Raw genomic sequence first — 21,563 nt, forward strand, 5'->3', positions numbered from 1 at the left:
GAGCTAGACTCTGTCTCAAGAAAGAAAAGAAACAGAGAGGCCGGGCGCGGTGGCTCAAGGCTGTAATCCCAGCGCTTTGGGAGGCCGAGATGGGCAGATCACGAGGTCAGGAGATTGAGACCATGCTGGCTAACACAGTGAAACCCCGTCTCTACTAAAAAATACAAAAAATTAGCCGGGTGAGGTGGCAGGCGCCTGTAGTCCCAGCTACTCGGGAGGCTGAGGCAGGAGAATGGCGTGAACCCAGGAGGCGGAGCTTGCAGTGAGCTGAGATCCGGCCACTGCACTCCAGCCTGGGCGACAGAGCGAGACTCCGTCTCAAAAAAAAAAAAGGAAACAGAGAAAGAGAGAGAGGAAAGAAGGAAGGAAGGAAGGAGAGAGGGAGGGAGGGAGGGAAGGGAGGAACAGAGGGAGGGAGGGAAGGAAGGAAGGAAGGGAGGAAGGGAGGGAGGGAGGGAGGAAGGAAGGAACAGAGGGAGGGAGGGAGGGAGGGAAGGAAGGAAGGAAGGAAGGAAGGAAGGAAGGAAGGAAGGAAGGAAGGAAACAAGGAAGCAAACCAGGATGTGAATGTTTTTAGAGCAAAAAGGGCACATAAATTACCCCTTCCAACCTAGCGCATGGCATTTTGTCCAGCAAATAGAGAGCTTGATTTAGTCACCTATTTGCTAAACTTCCAACAGTGATGTTTAGCACAAACCAGACTCCTTGCCACAACGAACAGGGCTGTGCACGACCTGCCCCATCCCCTCCTTGCCTTCCCCTCCTCCCTCTCTTCCTCTCCTCACTCTGCTTCAGCCACAGGGACCTTGTCACTGTTCCTCCAATGCACTAGGCATGGACTTGCCCCAGGGCCTTTGCACAAACTGTGCCTCTGCCTGGGACACCTTCCCCTAGATCTCCCCAGGGCCAGTTCCATCTTATTCTTCAGGGCTGCACTGAACATTCCATTTTTTTTTTTTTTTTTTTTGAGACAGAGTCTCACTGTCGCCCAGGTTGGAGTGCAGTGGCGTGATCTCAGTTCGCTGCAACCTCTGCCTCCTGGGTTCAAGTAATCCTTCTGCCTCAGCCTCCCTAGTACTGGGATTACAGGCACGTGCTGCCATGCCCGGCTAATTTTTGTATTTTTAGTAGAGATGGGGTTTCACCATGTTGGCCAGGCTGGTCTTGAACTCTTGACCTCAGGTGATCCACCCACCTCGGCCTCCCAAAGTGCTGGCATTACAAATGTGAGCCACCACACCTGGCCTAACATGTCATCCACTAAAGGGGAACTTTGTCTGGGCACAGTGGCTCACACCTGTAAACCCAGCACTTTGGGAGGCTGAGGCAGATGGATCATTTGAGCCCAGGAGTTTGAGACCATACTGGCCAACACAGTGAGACCCCATCTCTATAAAAAAACAAAATTAGCCAGATGTGGTGGTGCACGCCTGTAGTCCTAGCTACTTGGGAGGCTGAGGTGGGAGGATCACTTGAACCCAGGAGTTGGAGGCTGCAGTGAGCTATGATCGTGCCACTGCACTCCAGCCTGGGTGATAGAGTGAGACCCTGTCCCCCACCACCACCAAAAAAAGAAGCAGGGCTCCTCTCTCTTGGTGGGGGGTGGAGGGGAGGTCAGAAACAGCCTCTCAGCTACCTGGGCTGATTCACAAATATCGAACATTCACGAAAATGTCAATACAGTGACCTAGAGCCAGAGGGGAAGAGCGAGGGTGCGAGAGGAGAGTTCCAGGCAGAGGGGTCAGCAGGTGCAAAGGCTCTAAGCAGGGACCAGTTTGGCTCCATAAATATTTGTTGACTCAATGAACGATAGAAGATTCTAGAGAGAATTGATTGCACAGAATCGGCCATGGGGACTCGGAGGTGGAGTCCAAGCTGGTCTCGGAGGGGGCTGGGGGCCGGAGGTTGGCAGGTGGGGTGAAGGATGGGAGCTGCTGGCAGGAAAACTGACTTCAGTGAAGATCTGGGCTGGTCCTCTTGGTTTGTTTCTGTCCAGGGAGTGGACGGGACCCATGTAAGGGCCCTGGGCTATCCCAGAACCCATCTAGGAATTCTGAAGAGAAAAGGTTCCGTTAACTGGCCGGGTGCGGTGGCTCACGCCTGTAATCCCCACACTTTGGGAGACCGAGGTGGGCCGATCACGAGGACAGGAGTTCAAGACCAGCCTGGCCAACATGGTGAAACCCCGTTTCTACTAAAAATACAAAAGTTAGCCGGTCGTGGTGGCCGGGACCTGTAGTCCCAGCTACTCGGGAGGCGGAGGCAAGAGAATCACCTGAACCCAAGAGGCGGAGGTTGCAGTGAGCCAAGATGAGATGGTGCCACTGCACTCCAGCTTGGGCCACAGAGCGAGACTCCGTCTCAAAAAAGAAAGAAAAAAAGAAAAAGTCCTCGTAAGTGGGGGAGAGGTCACGGCAGAGCTGAGGTACCCCAGACTTCGACCTTTGCCCGCTGAGGGCTGGAAAACCACAAAACACCCAGATAACGGTCTTCCCTCCCCTGCCCCCGCCTGTCCCCGTGTCACTGGCTCGCAACCCTGTCTCTCCACGCTGTCCACCAATCAGCACCTGGAGGCGGGCTGGGAGCTGCCCAGGACTGCTTCAGCATCTTTTGGGAGTGGTGACAGAGCCACAGAGGGCTGTGAGCTTGCCCGGCCCCGGGTAACGCTGGCGGTGGGTGGGCCTCCAGCTTGGAGCAGAGACCCCCCCCCAGGCATCTGCAGACAGAGCTGGATGGACCCATGAATATGGATTTAGCTGCTGGAAAGGTGAGCCCTGCTAGGTCCTGAGCGAGACTGGGAGTCTAGGCTGGGAAAGCCTCCCCAAGCTGCTAGAGCTGCGAGGAACCCCATCTCCACCCCCATTGTACAGATGGGAAGACTGAGGCCCAGAGAAAGGATGCAATGAGCAAAACTGTGTGTCTTTGCCCTGGGGTTGCCCTTGTCTTTCTTCCAAGTGCCCCTGCCTCCCAGGAGTGGGCATTTGGGGAGGCTGTGAAGGCCTGAGAGGCAAGCGGCATCTCTAGCTAGGGCCTCTCCCCAGCACTTTTTATTTTATTTTATTTTATTTTTATTTTTATTTTTTGAGATGGAGTCTCCCTGTCACCCAGGCTAGAGTGCAATGGCATGATCTCAGCTCACTGCAAGCTCCACCTCCCGGGTTCACACCATTCTCCTGCCTCAGCCTCCCAAGTAGCTGGGAGTACAGGTGTGCACCACCGCGCCCGGCTAATTTTTGTACTTTTCATAGAGACAGGGTTTCACCATGTTGACCAGGCTGGTCTCAAACTCCTGACCTCAGGTGATCTGCCCACCTCGGCTTCTCAAAGTGCTGGGATTACAGGCGTGAGCCACCGTGCCTGGCATACTTTTTTGTTTTTTGAAACAAGGTCTTGCTCTGTGACCCAGGTTGGAGTGCAGTGGGGCGGCCATAGCTCACTGCAGCCTCAACCTCGTGGGTTCAAGGGATCCTCCTACCTCAGCCTCCCCAGTGGCTGGGATGACAAGTGTGTGCCACCACAGCCAGCTAATTTTTTAAAATTATTTTTAGTAGGGATAGGGGTCTGCTCTCTATCTTGCACAGGCTGGTCTTGAACTCCTGGGCTCAAGTGATCCTCCTGCCCTAGCCTCCCAAAGTGCTGAGATTACAGGTGTGAGCCACCACATCCAGCCTCTCCAGCACTTTAAGAGAAATTGGCTCTCACACTGTGGAATTCTATCAACCTCAAAGTCCAGATTTGGAAGGGGAGTCCCAGCGAGGGGCAGTGGCTGGCCCAACCTGGAGGCAGAGCGGCCACTGAACTCGAGCTGGAAGGAGCCGCAGTTGTGCACACATGGGAGGTGGGGAGGAGAGGGGCTGTGTGTGACCCTCTCACCTGTTCCTCGCACCCCAGATGGCTTGTTCTGCCTGCCCCATGGACCCCATCGACAGCTTTGAGCTCCTGGATCTCCTGTTTGACCGGCAGGACGGCATCCTGAGACACGTGGAGCTGGGCGACGACTGGGGCCACGTCAAGGACCAGGTGAGGAGCCCACTGCAGTTGCCCCGGGGCCACAGAGCTCCAGGCGGTCCCACTGAGGCCCTGCGAAGGTCTTAGACCTGCCAGAGCCCAGCCAGAGCTCTGCTCGGCTCTACAGTGCACTAATGGGTCACGGTGCGTGATTTTAGCCAAGCACATCATTTTGCAGGTAGCATCAGCTCCTTCTCACGGGTGGGAAGTGGAGGCCCAGAGCAGGGTGGAAACTCATCCAAAGTCACACAGCAATTTGAAGTTAGGTTCAAACTCAAACTTGGGGCACCTCCCTGGCTGGGTTCAGTTCTCTTCTTCCTCTCCTTCCTCTCCTTCCTTTCTCTCTTTCTTTTTTATCTTTCTTTTCTCTCTCTCTGTCCTTCCTTCCTTCATCTTTTTTTCTTTCTTTTCTCTCTCTCCTTCCTTCCTTCTTTCCTTCCTTTTTTCCTTCCTTCCTCTCTTTCTTTTTTCCTTCTTTTCTCTCTCCTTCCTTCCTTCCTTCTTTCCTTCCTTTCTCTCCCTTTCTTTTACTCTCTTCCTTTTTCTTTTTTTCGAGATAGAGTTTATCTCTTGTTCCCTGGGCTGGAGTGCAATGGCGCGATCTTGGCTCACTGCAACCTCCACTTCCCAGGTTCAAGCGATTCTCCTACCTTCAACCTACCGAGTAGCTGGGATTACAGGCACCTGCCACCACGCCCGGCTAATTTTTTGTATTTTTAGTAGAGATGGGGTTTCACCATGTTGGCCAGGCTGGTCTCGAACTCCTGACCTCTCAGGTGATCTGCCTGCCGAGGCCTCCCAAAGTGTGGGGATTACAAGGGTGAGCCACTGCACCCGACCCTTTTCTCTCTTTCTTTTTCTCTCTCTCTCTTTTTTCTTTCTTTCTCTCTCTCTCTCTCCCCCTCTCCCTCCCTTCCTCCCTTCCTTCCTCTCTCTTTCTCCCTCTCCCTCTCTCTCTCTCCCTCTCTTTCCCTTCCTCCCTTCCTTCCTGTTTCTCTCTCTTTCCCTCTCTCTCTCTCTCTCTCCCCCTCCCTCCCTTCCTACCTTCCTTCCTCTCTCTCTCTCTTTCTTTCTTAGACAGAGTTTCACTCTTGTTTTGCCCAGACTAGAGTGCAGTGGCGCAATCTCGGCTCACCACAACCCCCGCCTCCCAGGTTCAAGCGATTCTCCTGCCTCAGCTTCCCGAGTAGCTGGGATTACAGGCGTGCGCCACCACGCCTGGCTAATTTTGTATTTTTAGTAGAGACAGGGTTTCTCCATGTTGGTCAGGTTGGTCTCAAACTCCCGACCTCAGGTAATCTGCCTGCCTTGGCCTCCCAAATTGCTGGGATTACAGGCGTGAACCACCGTGCCTGGCCCTTTTGTTCTTTTTTTTTTTTTTTTTTTTTGAGATGGAGTCTTGCTCTGTCACCTGGGGTGGAATGCGGTGGTGTGATCTCGGCTCACTGCAGCCTCCGTCTTATAGGTTCAAGCGATTCTCCTTCCTCAGACTCCCAAGTAGCTGGGACTACAGACACCCACCACCACGCCCAGCTAACTTTTGTATTTTTAGTAGAAATGGGGTTTCATCATGTTGGCCAGGCTGATCTTGAACTCCTGGCCTCAAGTGATCCACCCTCCTCAGCCTCCCAAAGTGCTGGGATTATAGGCAGGAGCCACTGTACCTGGCCCTGGCTGGGTTTTTTACGCTATGTTACTGTGTTTGAGCCTCAACAGCCCCGGGAGGAAGAAGCATTAATTCCATCTTGGAGAAAGGAAAGACACCTAAGGCCCAAAGAGGGTCACTGGTTTGCCTGGGGCCAGACAGCAATCTAGAAAGAGTGTGCACCTCCTAATTCCTATCCCTCCCTGTCCACCCCAGCAGGTCCAGCCAAACCCTGACCCTGACGACTTCCTCAGCTCCATCCTGGGCTCCGGAGACTCACTGCCCAGCTCCCCACTCTGGTCCCCCGAAGGCAGTGACAGTGGCATCTCTGAAGACCTCCCCTCCGACCCCCAGGACACCCCTCCACGCAGCGGACCGGCCACCTCCCCAGCCGGCTGCCATCCTGCCCAGCCTGGCAAGGGGCCCTGCCTCTCCTATCATCCTGGCAACTCTTGCCCCACCACACCCCCAGGGCCAGTGGTCCAAGTGCCCGAAGCCTCTGTGACCATAGACCTGGGTGAGTTCTGTTGTATGTCTGCCCACCGCCCTCACCTTGTTCCAGGGCCCTTCTTGTAAGTGACGAAATGGAGGCCCAGAGAGGGTTGGCATCTTGTCCAAGGTCACACAACAATTTGGAGTTGGGCCTAAACTCAAACTCAGGACACGTGTCTCCCTTGGCTAGGTGCTTCCATGTTTTCATGTGGATGCTATTGGGAGCCCATTTTCCAGATCGTGAGACTGAGTCTCATCGGGCTGAGCAATGAGATAAAACCACAGAGCTAGGATGCAACCCCGGCGGGTGGCTCAGGCACCAGGCATGGCTCTGACACGCACAGCCCAAAGTCAAGGTCTTGCCTTCTACGTGTCTACCCCATGCCTGGTTCCTAGTAGATTTTTTTTTTTCTTTTTTTTGAGACAGAGTCTCACTCTGTCACCCAGGCCGGAGTAAAGCGGTACAATCTCTGCTCACTGCAACCTCCGCCTTCCGGGTTCAAGCAATTCACCTGCCTCAGCCTCCTGAGTAGCTGGGATTACAAGCATGTGCCACCATGCCCAGTTAATTTTTATTTTTATTTATTTATTTATTTTATTTTATTTATTTATTTTTTGAGACGGAGTCCCGCTCTGTTGCCCAGGCTGGAGTGCAGTGGCGTGATCCTGGCTCACTGCAAGCTCCGCCTCCCGGGTTCACGCCATTCTCCTGCCTCAGCCTCCCGAGTAGCTGGGACTACAGGTGCCCATCACCACGCCCAGCTAATTTTTTGTATTTTTAGTAGAGATGGGGTTTCACCGTGTTAGCCAGGATGGTCTCGATCTCCTGACCTCGTGATCCGCCCGCCTTGGTCTCCCAAAGTGCTGGGATTACAGGTGTGAGCCACCGCGCCCAGCCTAATTTTTATTTTTTAGTAGAGATGAGGTTTCACCATGTTGGTCAGGCTTGTCTCAAACTCCTGAGCTCAGGTGATCCGCCTGCCTCAGCCTCCCAAAGTCCTGGGATTACAGGTGTGAGCCATGGCGCCCGGCCTGTAGATGCTCCATAAAAGTGCGTGAGGTTACGGGGTCCCAGGTTCCAGGGCGCTCCTCCTAGACGTGGGGAACAGCAGATCAGTAATGATTTACTCTGTTGATTAAGCAGTCCCGGCAGGCCAAGCAGAGTCCTGGCTGGAGATACGTGGCCTCCGGGTGGCCTTTGTCCCTTGTGCCTTGCTATGAGCTCTTCTTGGTCCCATTGGAGAGTCGACAAAACTGAGGCTCAGGCCAGGTGTGGTGACTCACGCCTGTAATCCCAGCACTTTGTGAGGCTGAGGCAGGCGGATCACTTGAGGTTAGGACTTCACCAACATGGTGAAACCCCGTCTCTACTAAAATACAAAAATTAGCTGGGCATGGTGGGGGGCACCTGTAGTACCAGCTACTTGGGAGGCTGAGGCAGGAGAATCGCCTGAACCCGGGAGGCAGAGGTTGCGGTGAGCCGAGATCATGGCACTGCACTCCATCCTGGGTGACAGAGCCAGATTCTGTCTCAAAACAAAAAACAAACAAACAAAATAACCAGCTGGGCACAGTGGTTCACACCTGTAATCCCAGCACTTTGGGAGTCCAAAGCGGGCGGATCACAAGGTCAAGAGATCGAGACCATCCTGGCCAACATGGTGAAACCTCTGTCTCTACTAAAAATACAAAAATTAGCTGGGTGTGGTGGCGGGCGCCTGTAATCCCAGCTACTCGGGAGGCTGAGGCAGGAGAATCACTTGAACCCAGGAGGCAGAGGTTGTGGTGAGCCAAGATTGCACCACTGCACTCCAGCCTGGCGACACAGCGAGATTCTGTCTCAAAAAAAAAAAAAAAAAAAAAAAACTCTGAGGCTCAGAGAGGTGAAGTCAGTTGCTCAAGGTCACACAGCCCTGCCCAACCAGGATGAGAACCAAAGGTTATCTGACCCGAAGTTTGTGTGCTCAGACAGCATGCCTACTGCATGCCGGGTACCAGGAGGGGACAACCAGAGGTGAATCAGACCTCATCCCTGCCCCTCGGGTGAGATAACGCCTGGCGGGCTGCAAATCTAACCTGTAATTCTGTGTGATAACAGCCACTCCCTTTTGAATCAGCTGGTGTCTCCTGACAATGTCCTGTGTCTTCCTCAGCCTTGTGGGACAGACAGAATCAAGCCCTGTTGAATTTGGGTCCCCATCTTTTTTTTTTTTTTGAGATGGAATCTCGCTGTGTCATCCAGGCTGGAGTGCAGTGCCGCAATCTCAGCTCACTGTAACGTCCACCACCTGGGTTCAAGTGATTCTACTGCCTCAGCCTCCCGAGCAGCTGGGATTACAGGTGCACGCCACCAGGCCCAGCTAATTTTTGTATTTTTTTTTTTTTTTTTTTTTTTGAGACGGAGTCTCGCTCTGTCGCCCAGGCTGGAGTGCAGTGGCGCGATCTCGGCTCACTGCAAGCTCCGCCTCCTGGGTTCACGCCATTCTCCTGCCTCAGCCTCCCGAGTAGCTGGGACTACAGGTGCCCACAACTGCGCCCGGCTAATTTTTTGTATTTTTAATAGAGACGGGGTTTCACCGTGGTCTCGATCTCCTGACCTTGTGATCCGCCCGCCTCGGCCTTCCAAAGTGCTGGGATTACAGGCGTGAGCCACCGTGCCCGGCCAATTTTTGTATTTTTAATAGAGATGGGGTTTCACCATGTTGGCCAGGCTGGTCTTGAACTTCTAACCTCAGACGATCCTCCTGCCTCGGCCTCCCAAAGTGCTGGGAATACAGGCGTGAGCCACCATGCCTGGCTGGGTTCCTGTCTTATAGCAGAGGGGAGACTGAACCACTAGTGAGGGCTGCCTCCTTCAACCCAGGCCATGGGAACTCCAAGCTCTGGCAAAAGTCCTACGAATGTTGAGATGAAGCATGTGAGACTTGGTGGAGGAGGTGGTTAGAGGCTGGAAGCTCAGGACTCCTCCCATCTCACACTCTCCCTGTTTCCGTCCCCAACTGCCCTGGTCAGAAATGTGGAGTCCAGGAGGAAGGACCTATGCTGAGAAACAGGCTGACCCGGTGCACGTGCCCCCACGATGCAATCTCACCGTGAAAGACCTCCTCCTTTCGGGCAGCGGCGGGGACCTGGTGAGCACCCCCACACCCTCCCACGGGGCGTTGGATCTGGGAAGGCTGCTCGGGTTCGAGGAACCTAAATATCCCCATTTCAGAGACTGGAAAACTGAGTCACAGAAAGGCATGGAATTTGCCCACAGTTAGAGAACATTCCAGTCCTGGGTTCACTGTCGCCTGGACTGGGGCGTCTTCCTCTGTAGTATTTAGCAGTAACAACAGCAACAACAAAAAAAGCTAAAACTGGCCGAGTGTGGTGGTTCACACCTATAATCCCAGCACTTTGGGAGGCCAAGGCAGGCAGATCGCTTGAGCTCAGGAGTTTGAGATCAGCCTGGGCAACATGGTGAAACCCCATCTATAGAAAAAATACAAAAATGAGCCTGGCATGGTGGCACATGCCTGTGGTCCCAGCTACTTGGGAGGCAGAGGTGGGAGGATCGCTTGAGCCCAGGAGGTCAAAGCTGCAGCGAGCTGTGATTGCACCACTGCACTGCAGCCTGGCCAACAGAGCAAGACTGTCTCAACAACGACAACAAAAGGAACAAAGCTAAAACTGAGGATGCACCTGCTATATGCCAAGCACTCTTCTAAATGCTTTATTTATCATCTTAAAAAATTTTTTTTGAGACACGATCTCACTCTGTTGCCCAGGCTGGAGTGCAGCGGCACAATCCTAGCTCACAGCAGCCTCAAACTCCTGGCCTCAGGCAATCCTCCTGCCTCAGACTCCCAAGTAACTGGGACTACAGGCGTGCACCACCACACCCAGCTGATTTTTCTTGTCTTTTTTTTTTTTTTTGAGACAGAGTTCTCTCTTGTTACTCAGGCTGGAGTGCATGGTGCAATCTTGGCTCACTGCAACCTCCCTCCGCCTCCCAGGTTCAAGCGATTCTCTGGCTCAGCCTCCCAAGTAACTGAGATTACAGGCATGCGACATCAGGTCCAGCTAATTTTGTTTTTCTTTTTTTGTTTTTTTTTTGTTTTTTTTTTGTTTTTTTTTTTTGAGATAGAGTCTTTCTCTGTCACCTAGGCTGGAGTGCAGTGGCGCGATCTCGGTTCACTGCAAGCTCCGCCTCCCGGGTTCACACCATTCTCCTGCCTCAGCCTCCTCGGCAGCTGGGACTATAGGCGCACGCTGCCACGCCTGGCTAATTTTTTTGTATTTTTAGTAGAGACGGGGTTTCACCGTGTTAGCCGGGATGGTCTCGATCTCCTGACCTTGTGATCCACCAGCCTCGGCCTCCCAAAGTGCTGGAATTACAGGCGTGAGCCACTGTGCCCTGCCTAATTTTGTATTTTTTAGTAGAGATGAGGTTTGAGGTTTCACCATGTTGGTCAGGCTGGTCTCAAACTCCTGACCTCAGGTGACCCACCTGCCTCAGCCTCCCAAAGTGCTGGGATTACAGCAGGCATGAGCCACTACGCCCAGTTTAGACCCAGCTAATTTTTCTTTTAATTTTTTTCTGTAGATATGGGTCTTGCTATGTTTCCCAGGTTGGTCTTGAACTCCTAGCCTCAGGTGATCCTCCTGCCTTGGCGTCCCACAGTGCTGGATTATAGGCATGAGCTACTGCACCCCGCCTGTAATCCCAGCACTTTGGGAGGCTGAAGTGGACAGACTGCTTGAGACCAGCCTGGGCAACATAGTGAAACCCCATCTCTACAAAAAAATTCAAAAATTAGCCAAGCATGGTGGCACGCCCTGTGGTCCCAGCTACTCGGGGAAGCTGAGGCTGGAGAATCGCTTGAGCCTAGGAGGCGGAGGTTGCAGTGAGCCAAGATAGCACCACTGCACTCCAGCCCAGGCGAAGTAGCAAGACCCTGTTTCAAAAATAATAATAGTCATAATAAAATTAAAAGAAGAAACCTCTCAAAAGGGCCGGGCGCGGTGGCTCACACCTGTAATCCTGGCACTTTGGGAGGCCGAGGCGGGCAGATCACGAGGTCAGGAGATCGAGACCATCTTGGCTAACACGGTGAAACCCTGTCTCTACTAAAAATACAAAAAGTCAGCCGGGCGTGGTTGCGGGCGCCTGTAGTCCCAGCTACTCGGGAGGCTGAGCCAGGAGAATGGCATGAACCTGGAAGGTGGAGGTTGCAGTGAGCCAAGATCGCGCAACTGCACTGCAGCCTGGGTGACAGAGCAAGACTCCGTCTCAAAAATAAAAAAACAACAAAAAACGCCATTTTGTGCATGAGGATATCTGTAGGACTGATTTCTGAAGGTAATGATTTCTGAAGGTAGAATGGCCAAGTCAAAGGACTGTGTGTTGGTTATTTTGAGTCCTGGTGCCAAGGGAGATTGTGGGGTGATAGTTTTTGTTGTTGTTGTTTTGAGACGGAGTTGCTGTTGCCCAGGCTGGATCTCGGCTCACTGCAACCTCTGCCTCCCAGGTTCAAGCAATTCTCCTGCCTTAGCCTCCCAGATAGCTGGGATTACAGGCGCCTGCAACCACGCCCGGCTGACTTTTTGTATTTTTAGTAGAGACAGGGTTTCACCATATTGGCTAGGCTGGTCTCGAACTGCTGACCTCAAGTGATCCACCTGCCTTGGCCTCCCAAAGTGCTGGGACTACAGATGTGAGCCACCTTTTTTTTTTTGAGATGGAGTCTTACTCTGTCTCCCAGGCTGGAGGGCAGTGGCGTGATCTTGGTTCACTGGAACCCCCGCTTCCCAGATTCAAGCAATTCTCCTGCCTCAGCCTCCCGAGTAGCTGGGATTACAGGTGCCCACCACCAGGCCCAGCTATTTATTTATTTATTGAGACAGAGTCTCACTCTGTCACTAGGGCTGGAGTGCAGTGTCACGATCTCGGCTCACTGCAACCTCTGCCTTCCGGGTTCAAGCAATTCTCCTGCCTCAGCCTCCCAAGTAGCTGGGACTACAGGCACACGCCACTACGCCTGGCTCACTTTTTGTATTTTTAGTTGAGACGGGGTTTCACCATGTTTCACCGTGTTGGCCAGGCTGGTCTCAAACTCCTGACCTCGTGATCCACCCACCTCAGCCTCCCGAGTAGCTGGGATGACAGGTGTGAGCCACCGTGCCCAGCCTGGGGAGATAGTGTTTTCAATCTGATGACTCTTTCATTTCCTGAAGGTGGTTGGTGTCCCTGCACCCGCCATCATTCCTCTGCTTTCTTCCGTAGCAACAGCATCACCTGGGGGTCTCCCACCTCCTGAGACCTGGGGCTGAGCACTGTCAGGAGCTGGTGCTCACTGAGGATGAGAAGAAACTGCTGGCTAAAGAAGGCATCACCCTGCCCACTCAGCTGCCCCTCACTAAAGTGAGTCTGGGGGGACTTCCAGCCCCGGGTCTATCTCCCCTTCGTGCACTTACCTGCGTGTGTGTCCCACATTTACTTATTTATTTACAGTCTTTCTGTGTCACCGAGGCTGGGGTGCAGTGGCACGATTTCAGCTCACTGCTACCTCTGCCTCCCAGGTTCCAGCGATTCTCCTGCCTCAGCCTCCTGAGTAGCTGGGACTACAGTCGCCCGCCACCTCGCCCGGATAATTTTTGTATTTTTAGTAGAGATGGGGTTTCACCATGTTGGCCAGGCTGGTCTTGAACTCCTGACCTCATGTGATCCTCCCGCCTTGGTCTCCCAAAGTTCTGGGCTTACAGGCATGAGCCAGTGCGCTGGCTATGTGTCTCACCTTTAGAATACCCGTACTAGAATGCTACGGTGTGTGTCACCAGATCCAAAACAATCAGCCAGAAACTCCATTGTAAATTCAACTGGGAGGTTAATTATCAACATCCAGGAATGAATGGCGGACTCCAGGTGGCAGCAATTTGGGTGCAGCAAACTGCTTTTTTGGAGATAGGGTCTTGCTGTGTCTGGCTGGAGTGCAGTGGTGCCATCATAGCTCACTTCAGCCTTGACCTCCTGAGCTCAACAGATCCTCCCGCCTCAGCCTCTCAAGTAGCTGAGATGACAGGTGCACGCCACTACACTTGGCTAATTTAAACTGTGTGTGTGTGTGTGTGTGTGTGTGTGTGTGTAGAAACGGAGTCTTGTTATGTTGCCCAGGCTGGGCTGGAACTCCTGGGCTCAAGTGATTCTCCGATCTTGGTCTCCCAAAGTGTTGTGATTACAGGCGTGATCTATCATGCCTGGCCCTGCAGACATGTTTTGATTTGACTGTACTGCATTTTATACATTTTTTAATTGCTTGACAATGTTTTTTCTGACCGGTAGATTTTAAATGAGAATTTGCCGGGCGCGGTGGCTCACGCCTGTAATCCCAGCACTTTGGGAGGCCGAGGCGGGCGGATCACAAGGTCAGGAGATCGAGACCACGGTGAAACCCCGTCTCTACTAAAAATACAAAAAAAATTAGCCAGGCGCGGTTGTGGGCGCCTGTAGTCCCAGCTACTCGGGAGGCTGAGGCAGGAGAATGGCGTGAACCCGGGAGGCGGAGCTTGCAGTGAGCCGAGATCGCGCCACTGCACTCCAGCCTGGGCGACAGAGCGAGACTCCGTCTCAAAAAAAAAAAAAAGAGAACTCAGTGACTTGAGGCCGGGCATGGTGGCACCTGTAAGGTGCTTCTCAGCCTCCCAGCTTCTCAGGAGGCTGAGGCAGGAGAATCTCCCTTGAACCCAAGAGGCAGAGGTTGCAGTGAGCCGAGAGGGTGCCACTGCACTCCAGTCTGGGTGACAAGAGCAAAACTCTATCTCAAAAACAAAAACAAAACAAAACAAAAAATCAAAAACATAAACAAAACAAAACCCAGAAAACCAACTCAATGACTTGAATGGCCTCTGTTCCATATTCTGAAACCTCCATAGGCACCAGTCAATGGCTGGGTAGCTGCTTGGGCTCTAGCTAACCACAGTCCCTACTCAGCCTGCTCCACTCTCAATGCCTGAGTTTGATATTCTCATCTGTTTTTTTTTTTTTCCTTTGAGACAGGGTCTTACTCTGTCGCCCAGGCTGGAGTGCAGTGACATGATCTTGGCTCACTGCAGCTCCCTGTCTGGAGTTCAAGTGATTCTCCCACCTCAGCCTCACTAGTAGCTGGGACTACAGGTGTACCCCATTATGCCTAGCTAATTTTTTTTGTTTTTTTTTCTGAGACGGAGTTTCGCTCTTGTTGCCCAGGCTTGAGTACGGTGGCGCGATCTCGTCTCACTACAACCTCTGCTTCCCAGGTTCAAGCAATTCTCCTGCCTCAGCCTCCCAAGTGTCTGGGATTACAGGCGCCTGCTACCATGTCCAGCTAATTTTTTGTATTTTTAGTAGAGACAGGGTTTCTCCATGTTGGTCAGGCTGGTCTTGAACTCCCCACCTTAGGTAATCCGCCTCCCTCAGCCTCCCAAAGTGCTGGGTTTATAGGCGTGAGCCACCGTGCCCAGCCTCTTTTTTTTTTTTTTGAGACAGTCTCGCTCTGTTGCCCATTTTGGAGTATAGTGGCGTGATCTCGGCTCACTGCAACCTCTGCCTCCCAGGTTCAAGCGATTCTCCTGCCTCAGCCTCCTAAGTAGCTGGGATTACAGGCGTGTGCAACCACACCCAGCTAATTTTTTTTTTTTTTTCCGTAGTAGAGATGGAGTTTCACCATGTTGTCCAGGATGATCTCAATCTCTTGACCTTGTGATCTGCCTGCCTCAACCTCCCAAAGTGCTGGGATTACAGGCATGAGCCACTGCACTCAGCATTTTTTTTTTTTTTCCGTAGAGACAGGATCCTGCTATGTTGCCCAGGCTGGTCTCAAATTCCTGGCCTCAAGCAATCCTCTAGGGTTGGCCTACCAAAGTGTTAGGATTATAGGTGTGAGCTACCATGTCCCATCTGTTTCTGTTTCTGTTGTTGTTGTTGTTTGTTTTGAGATAGGATCTCACTTTGTTGCCCAGGCTGGACTGCAGTGGTGTAATCTGCAGTTAGTAGCTCCTGGTCTCAAGGGATCCTCCTTCCTCAGCCTCCCAAGTAGCTGGGACTACAGGCATGTACCACCACACCCAGCTACTTTTGTTTTTGTTGTTTTGTTTTAGTAGAGACAGGATCTTTACTAAATGTTGCCCAGGCTAGTCTTGAACTCCTGGACTTAAGCGATTCTCTTGCCTTGGCCTCCCGAAATGCTGGGATTACAGCACTGTGAGCCACCGCGCCCAGCCTGACATTCCCATTTGAAGACACTTACTGGCCGGGCGCAGTGACTCACGCCTGTAATCCTAGCTCTTTGGGAGGCAAAGACGGGTGGACCACCTGAGGTCGGGAGTTTGAGACCAGCCTGGCCAATATGGTGAAACCCTGTCTCTACTAAAAATAGGCATGGTGGTAGGGGCCTGTAATCCCAGCTACTCGGGAAGCTGGGGTGGGAGAGTCACTTGAACCCAGGGGGTGGAGGTTGCAGTGAGGTTGACATCTCACCACTGCACTCCAGCCTGGGCGACAAGAGTGAAACAAGAAAGAGAGAAAGAGAGAGAGAGATTGAGGGAGGGAGGGAAGGAGGGAAAAAGGGAAGGAAGGAAGGAAGCAAGGAAAGAAAGAAAGAAAAGGAAAGAAAGGAAAGCAAAGAAAGAAGAAAAAGCATGTATCAATTAGTCTTGAAACACTTCCTGTCTCCAGGGAAAGGTACTGTTTCCAGAGATGGCCCCAAGGTGACACAGTGGTACCCGTGCCCAAAGTCCGGTGGGTAGTTGCCCATTTTACAGTATTGGGAGCTGGGAAGAGACCCTCAGACCCAGGCGCCTCCCAGAGACTCTGTGAGGGTGTGCGCAAAGCGTAGCTTCGAGTTATTAGGAATCTGCCTGTGGATCCTCGGGGATGTCTCATATGGAAAGAGGATGGGGTGAAGTTGTGGGGTAAAGGTTAGGTGAAGTGGGGTCAGGACAGTGGGGACTGTCCCACTGTCCCCAAAGTGAAGACTTTAATTATTTTATTTTATTTTTATTTATTTATTCATTTATTTATTTATTGAGATGGAGTTTCGCTCTTGTTGCCCAGGCTAGATTGCAATGGCACAATCTTGGCTCACTGCAACCTCCGCCTCCCACGTTCACACCATTCTCCTGCCTCAGCCTCCCGAGTAGCTGAGATTACAGGCACCTGCCACCGCGCCTGGCTAATTTTTGTATTTTTAGTAGAGACAGGGTTTCACCATGTTGGCCAGGCTGGTCTCGAACTCCTGACCTCAGGTGATCCGCCCGCCTCGGCCTCCCAAAGTGCTGGGATTACAGGCGAGAGCCACTGCCCCCGGCCTCCAAGTGGGGACTTGCTGTCCTGACATCCTCCTCCTCTCCATTTCACTTGGCAGTACGAGGAGCGAGTGCTGAAAAAAATCCGCCGGAAAATCCGGAACAAGCAGTCGGCCCAAGAAAGCAGGAAGAAGAAAAAGGAATACATAGACGGCCTGGAGACTCGGTGGGTAGTGCTGGACCCAGACTCTACACTCGGGGAGGGAACTGAGGCCCAGAGAGAAGGAGACGTGGCTAAGACCACACAGCTTAGGGTCTGACAAAATTGGAGGTGATTCTCCTCTCTGGAAGAGATCATGCTTCTTACTGATTGCAGGGATGGGAAGATGCCTAGAGATGGTGTAGGACAACGGTTTGGGAGACCCTTTGCCCCCTGGAAGGTGTGCGGAGAAAGGACAGTGTGACCCATCCTATTCTGACCCTCTGCCTGAAGATAGACACTTCCTTCCTTTTCTTGTGTGTGGCAGAGTCTCACCCTGTCACCCAGGCTGGAGTGCAGCGGTGCGATCTCGGCTCACTGCAACCTCCACCTCCTGGGTTCAAGCAATTCCCCTGCCTCAACCTCTCCAGTAGCTGGGATTACAGGCACCCGCCACCATGCCCAGCTAATTTTTGTTGTATTTTTGGTAGAGATGGGGTTTCACCGTGTTGCCCAGGCTAGTCTCGAACTCCTGACCTCAGGTGATCTGGCCGCTTCAGCCTCCTAAAGTGCTGGGACTACAGGTGTGAGCCACTGCACCTGGTCTGTCCCCTTTCTTTCTTTCTTTTTTTTTTTTTTTTTTTGAGACGGAGTCTCGCTCTGTCACCCAGGCTGGAGTGCGGTGGCGCAATCTGGGCTCACTGCAAGCTCCGCCTCGCGGGTTCACGTATTCTCCTGCCTCAGCCTCCCGAGTAGTTGGGACTACAGGCACCCGCCACTGCGCCTGGCTAATTTTTTGTATTTTTAGTAGAGACAGGGTTTCACCGTGGTCTCCATCTCCTGACCTCGTGATCTGCCCGCCTCGGCCTCCCAAAGTGCTGGGATTACAGGCGTGAGTCACCACGCCTGGCCCTGGTCTGTCCCCTTTCTTAAATGCAATCTGCTAAGCTTCTCATCATCTTTATCCAGGGTCATTCTCCCCACCACCCTATGTCCTGGGTAATTGTATCCCATTTCACAGACACAAAAACTGAGACCAGAGAGTGAAGTGGCTCAAGGTCATGGGTCGGTGGGGAGAGTTGAAACTTGAATCTCCTAGGATGTCCGGTTGTCCTGATATTTCATCTTCTGGAAACATCACTGCCTGAATCTAGGAGGCTCGGCGGGTTTTTGTTTGTTTTCGTTTTTTGTGACAGAGTTTCATTCTTATTGCCCGGGCTGGAGTGCAATGGTGTGATCTTGACTCACTGCTCGTCCACTTCCCGGATTCAAGCGATTCTCCTGCTTCAGCCTCCCAAGTAGCTGGGATTACAGGCGCCCACCACCAAACCTGGCTAATTTTGTATTTTTAGTAGAGATGGGGTTTCACCACGTTGGGCAGGCTGGTCTAGAACTCCTGACCTCAGGCGATCCGCCCGTCTCAGCCTCCGAAAGTGTTGGGATTACAGGTGTCAACCACTGCGCCCGGCTGGGGGCTCAGCTTTGAATGAAGCCACCTCCGTATTAATGCAGAAATGGGACCTAGGAACCAGGCCGATGTGGGTTCAAATCCCGGCCCCATCTGACCTGCCAAGTAACCTTGGATGACTGACTTCCCCTCTCTGGCCTTGGGTTCCCTGTTTGTAATGTGAGGCCTCCCGGGGAAGATGTCAGTGCGGCCGTCTGGTGACTGGCGTATGCTGAATGTCAATGTGTCTTTCTCCTTTCAGGATGTCAGCTTGCACTGCTCAGAATCAGGAGTTACAGAGGAAAGTCTTGCATCTCGAGAAGCAAAACCTGTGAGTCTGGGTCCTGCTGGGGCAGAGGACAAGGGAAGCAGCCCCAGAGTCCCTTGCAGGAAAAGCAGAGAACCCATGTGATGGCAGAATGACATAGGAAATAAGAGTTTCACCTATGGGTCAGGTGCGGTGGCTCACACCTGTAATCCCAGCACTCTGGGAGGCCAAGGCAGGTGGATCACCTGAGGTCAGGAGCTTGAGACCAGCCTGGCCAACATGGTGAAACACCGTCTCTACTAAAAATACAAAAAATTAGCCGGACATGGTGGCAGGCACCTGTAATCCCAGCTACTCGGGAGGCTGAGGCAGGAGAATCGCTTCAACTCGGGAGGCGGAGGTTGCCATGAGCCAAGATCACACCACTGCACTCCAGCCTGGGTGACAGTGCAAGGCTCTGTCTCAAAAATAAATAAATAAGTCTGGGCGCAGTGGCTCACGCCTGTAACCCCAGCACTTTGGGAGGCTGAGGCGGGTGGATCACAAGGTCAGGAGATCAGGACCATGCTGGCTAACACAGTGAAACCTGGTGTCTACTAAAAATACAAAAAACTAGCCAGGCGAGGTGGCGGGCGCCTGTAGTCCCAGCTACTCGGGAGGCTGAGGAAGGAGAATGGTGTGAACCCAGGAGGCGGAGTTTGCAGTCAGCTGTGATCGTGCCACTGCACTCCAACCTGGGCAACAGAGCAAGACTCTGTCTCAAATAAAATAAAATAAGTAAAATAAAATAAATAAATAATAAAGAGCCGGAGGTCCTTGAAGCATGGATGGAATTTGGACTTTAGTGGGGCTGGGGGACCCCGGAAATGGACGAGAAGCAGGACTGAGGCCCTTTAGGGCTCAGCGGAGGCCTGCCTGTCTCTCTAAGGTCCCTCTTGGAGCAGCTGAAGAAACTCCAGGCCATTGTGGTGCAATCCACCAGCAAGTCAGCCCAGACAGGCACCTGCGTCGCGGTGAGTCCTGGTGCCCCCAGGAAAGCCGGGTACCTAGGCTTCAGCAGAGGGGCCCATAGGGAGGTGACAGTGAGTCCAAGCTCTCCTCGTGCCACAACTCTAGTATGATCCAGTCTGGTCTTTGGGGCCTCAGTTTCCCTGCCTGTGGGATGGAGGTGCTTGTAGGGGAGGGGAGGGAGGGGGTGACCCTGCTGCTGTCTCCACCAGGTCCTGTTGCTGTCATTTGCCCTCATCATCCTCCCCTCCATCAGCCCTTTTGGCCCCAACAAAGCCGAGAGTCCCGGGGACTTTGCGCCTGTGCGAGGTAGGGGATCCCCACCTTTGAAACCCTCGTCTGGGCTCCCCAAGTCTCCATCCTAGGCCTCTGGGGGAGGGGAAGAAGACCCCTGTGCCCCTGTTCCCTGAGGCTGGGGGCCAGGGAAAGGAGCATAGGACCCCACCTCCACCTTGTCCCCTGTGATGCCCCCCTTCCCCGATCAGTGTTCTCCAGAACTTTGCACAACGATGCTGCCTCCCGCGTGACCTCTGATGCTGTGCCGGGCTCCGAGGCCCCAGGACCCCAACCCGAGGCTGACACAACCCAAGAAGGGTCTCCAGGAAGCCCTGGGGCAGACTGGGACTTCCGGGACAGTGCGAACCTGACCAATTCGACGGAGGAGGTAGATAATGCCACCCTGATCCTGAGGAATGCAACAGAGGGGCTGGGCCAGGTCACCCTGCTGGACTGGGTGGCACCTGGGCCGAGCACTGGCTCAGGACGTTCAGGGCTGGAGGCGGCGGGAGACGAGCTGTGAGCCCCGCCAGGACTATGCTCCCAGGCCCCTCTGCCCAGGGGTGCCTTAGGGATACTGCGCTGGACAGCGACCCACCTGGGGATGGGACGTGAGGCCGAGACCCCAGCAGAGATGCCAGAATGGGGGAGGCACAGCTCAACAGCCACACACCCAGGGCCTGACTAGGGCCCACGCAGGAACTGACACTCAGACACATGGCAAAGAGAGAGCCACAGGACCCGGGAAATACACACAGAGCCAGGAGCAGAAGCAAAGAGCAAACACACATACAGCCTGAAACAGACCCGGACAGACAGACACAGTCTGAAACAGACCCAGACAGACAGACAGACACAGCCTGAAACAGACTCAGACAGACACAACCTGAAACAGACCCGGACAGACAGACCCAGCCTGAAACAGACCCAGACAGACAGACAGACACAGCCTGAAACAGACCCAGACAGACAGACAGACACAGCCTGAAACAGACCCAGACAGATACAGCCTGAAACAGACCCAAACAGACAGACAGGCAGACACAGCCTGAAACAGACCCAGACAGACAGACACAGTCTGAAACAGACCCAGACGAACAGATAGACACAGCCTGAAACAGACCCAGACAGAGAGGCAGACACAGCCTGAAACAGACCCGGACAGACAGACAGACGCACACACACAACAGATGCCCAGCAACCGGCCTCCCTCGCACACTGGAAGGAGGCAGCCGCCGAGACTGCAGGGAGCCTGGCCCCGGAGCCCTGGGTGCGCCCTGGTCTTCGGAGCAGCCACGGCCCACAATCACCCCCCTTTTCTAAGACTGCCTGATCCGAAATAAAGTATTTTGACAGAACCTTGTTTTGGTGTGGAGGCGGAGTCTGGGGCTCCTCGACTCCCCAGAAGGAGGGGCTGGGCCAGCCTGGGATGGGGGAGAGAGGTGTGGGCTCCACACCCCCGCCAGATGCCGGCGCTGGAGCTGCGGTGGAGAGGCGCCGGGCACGACTTCAGCACCTTGGAGAGCGGCGGCGGGCTGAGTGCGGGGAGGCAGTCGTGGCGCTTTCAAGGTGTCGCGCCGAGGTTGCGGGGAGGCAGCTGCCTTCCCGGGGATCTGCGCGGTCCACCCTGCTCGTTTTGCGGGTGAGGACACGGAGGCGTCGGAAGTGGAGGGACTGCCCAAGGTCACAGCTGGGGAAGGTGGAACCCGTCTGCGCCTGCGCTCTTCTGTGGGGTCGCCCCCCACTGAGGGGTGTGTGCGCCTGCCAGGCTGCAATCCCAGTTGGGCCCAAAGCACTGGAGGGGGCTCATAGCCTGGCGGCAAATGTTAAACAAACAAACAAAAAATGCACATAAGTGTATAACTACAAACTGAGTGCTTAGAAAATGCCAGCTACCATGTTGACTTCATCAGAAAACTGGCCTGATCCCTCCAGAGGTGGGGTGGGTGAGGTGAGC

At 53.5% G+C, this 21,563-nt stretch overlaps 1 protein-coding gene across 3 annotated transcripts; it reads left to right on the plus strand.

Moving 5' to 3' along the window:
* Positions 1-2,621: 2,621 nt before the first annotated feature.
* CREB3L3 (cAMP responsive element binding protein 3 like 3) lies at positions 2,622-20,964 on the plus strand. 3 transcript variants are annotated; one of them, XM_045379930.2, is made up of 10 exons: positions 2,622-2,767; positions 3,892-4,020; positions 5,870-6,170; positions 9,158-9,276; positions 12,414-12,551; positions 16,528-16,634; positions 18,317-18,385; positions 19,251-19,335; positions 19,543-19,639; positions 19,816-20,964. In XM_045379930.2, the coding sequence occupies exons 1-10, from the start codon at positions 2,741-2,743 to the stop codon at positions 20,127-20,129; spliced, it is 1,386 nt and encodes a 461-aa protein (XP_045235865.2). In that variant the 5' UTR covers positions 2,622-2,740; the 3' UTR covers positions 20,130-20,964. The 3 variants fall into 3 exon arrangements, with proteins under 3 accessions (XP_045235865.2, XP_045235866.2, XP_065392421.1); XM_045379931.2 differs by having other exon boundaries at positions 5,873-6,170; XM_065536349.2 differs by lacking the exon at positions 16,528-16,634.
* Positions 20,965-21,563: the final 599 nt, after the last annotated feature.

Source organism: Macaca fascicularis, chromosome 19, assembly GCF_037993035.2.
Source record: "Macaca fascicularis isolate 582-1 chromosome 19, T2T-MFA8v1.1".
NCBI classification, from domain to species: domain Eukaryota; kingdom Metazoa; phylum Chordata; class Mammalia; order Primates; family Cercopithecidae; genus Macaca; species Macaca fascicularis.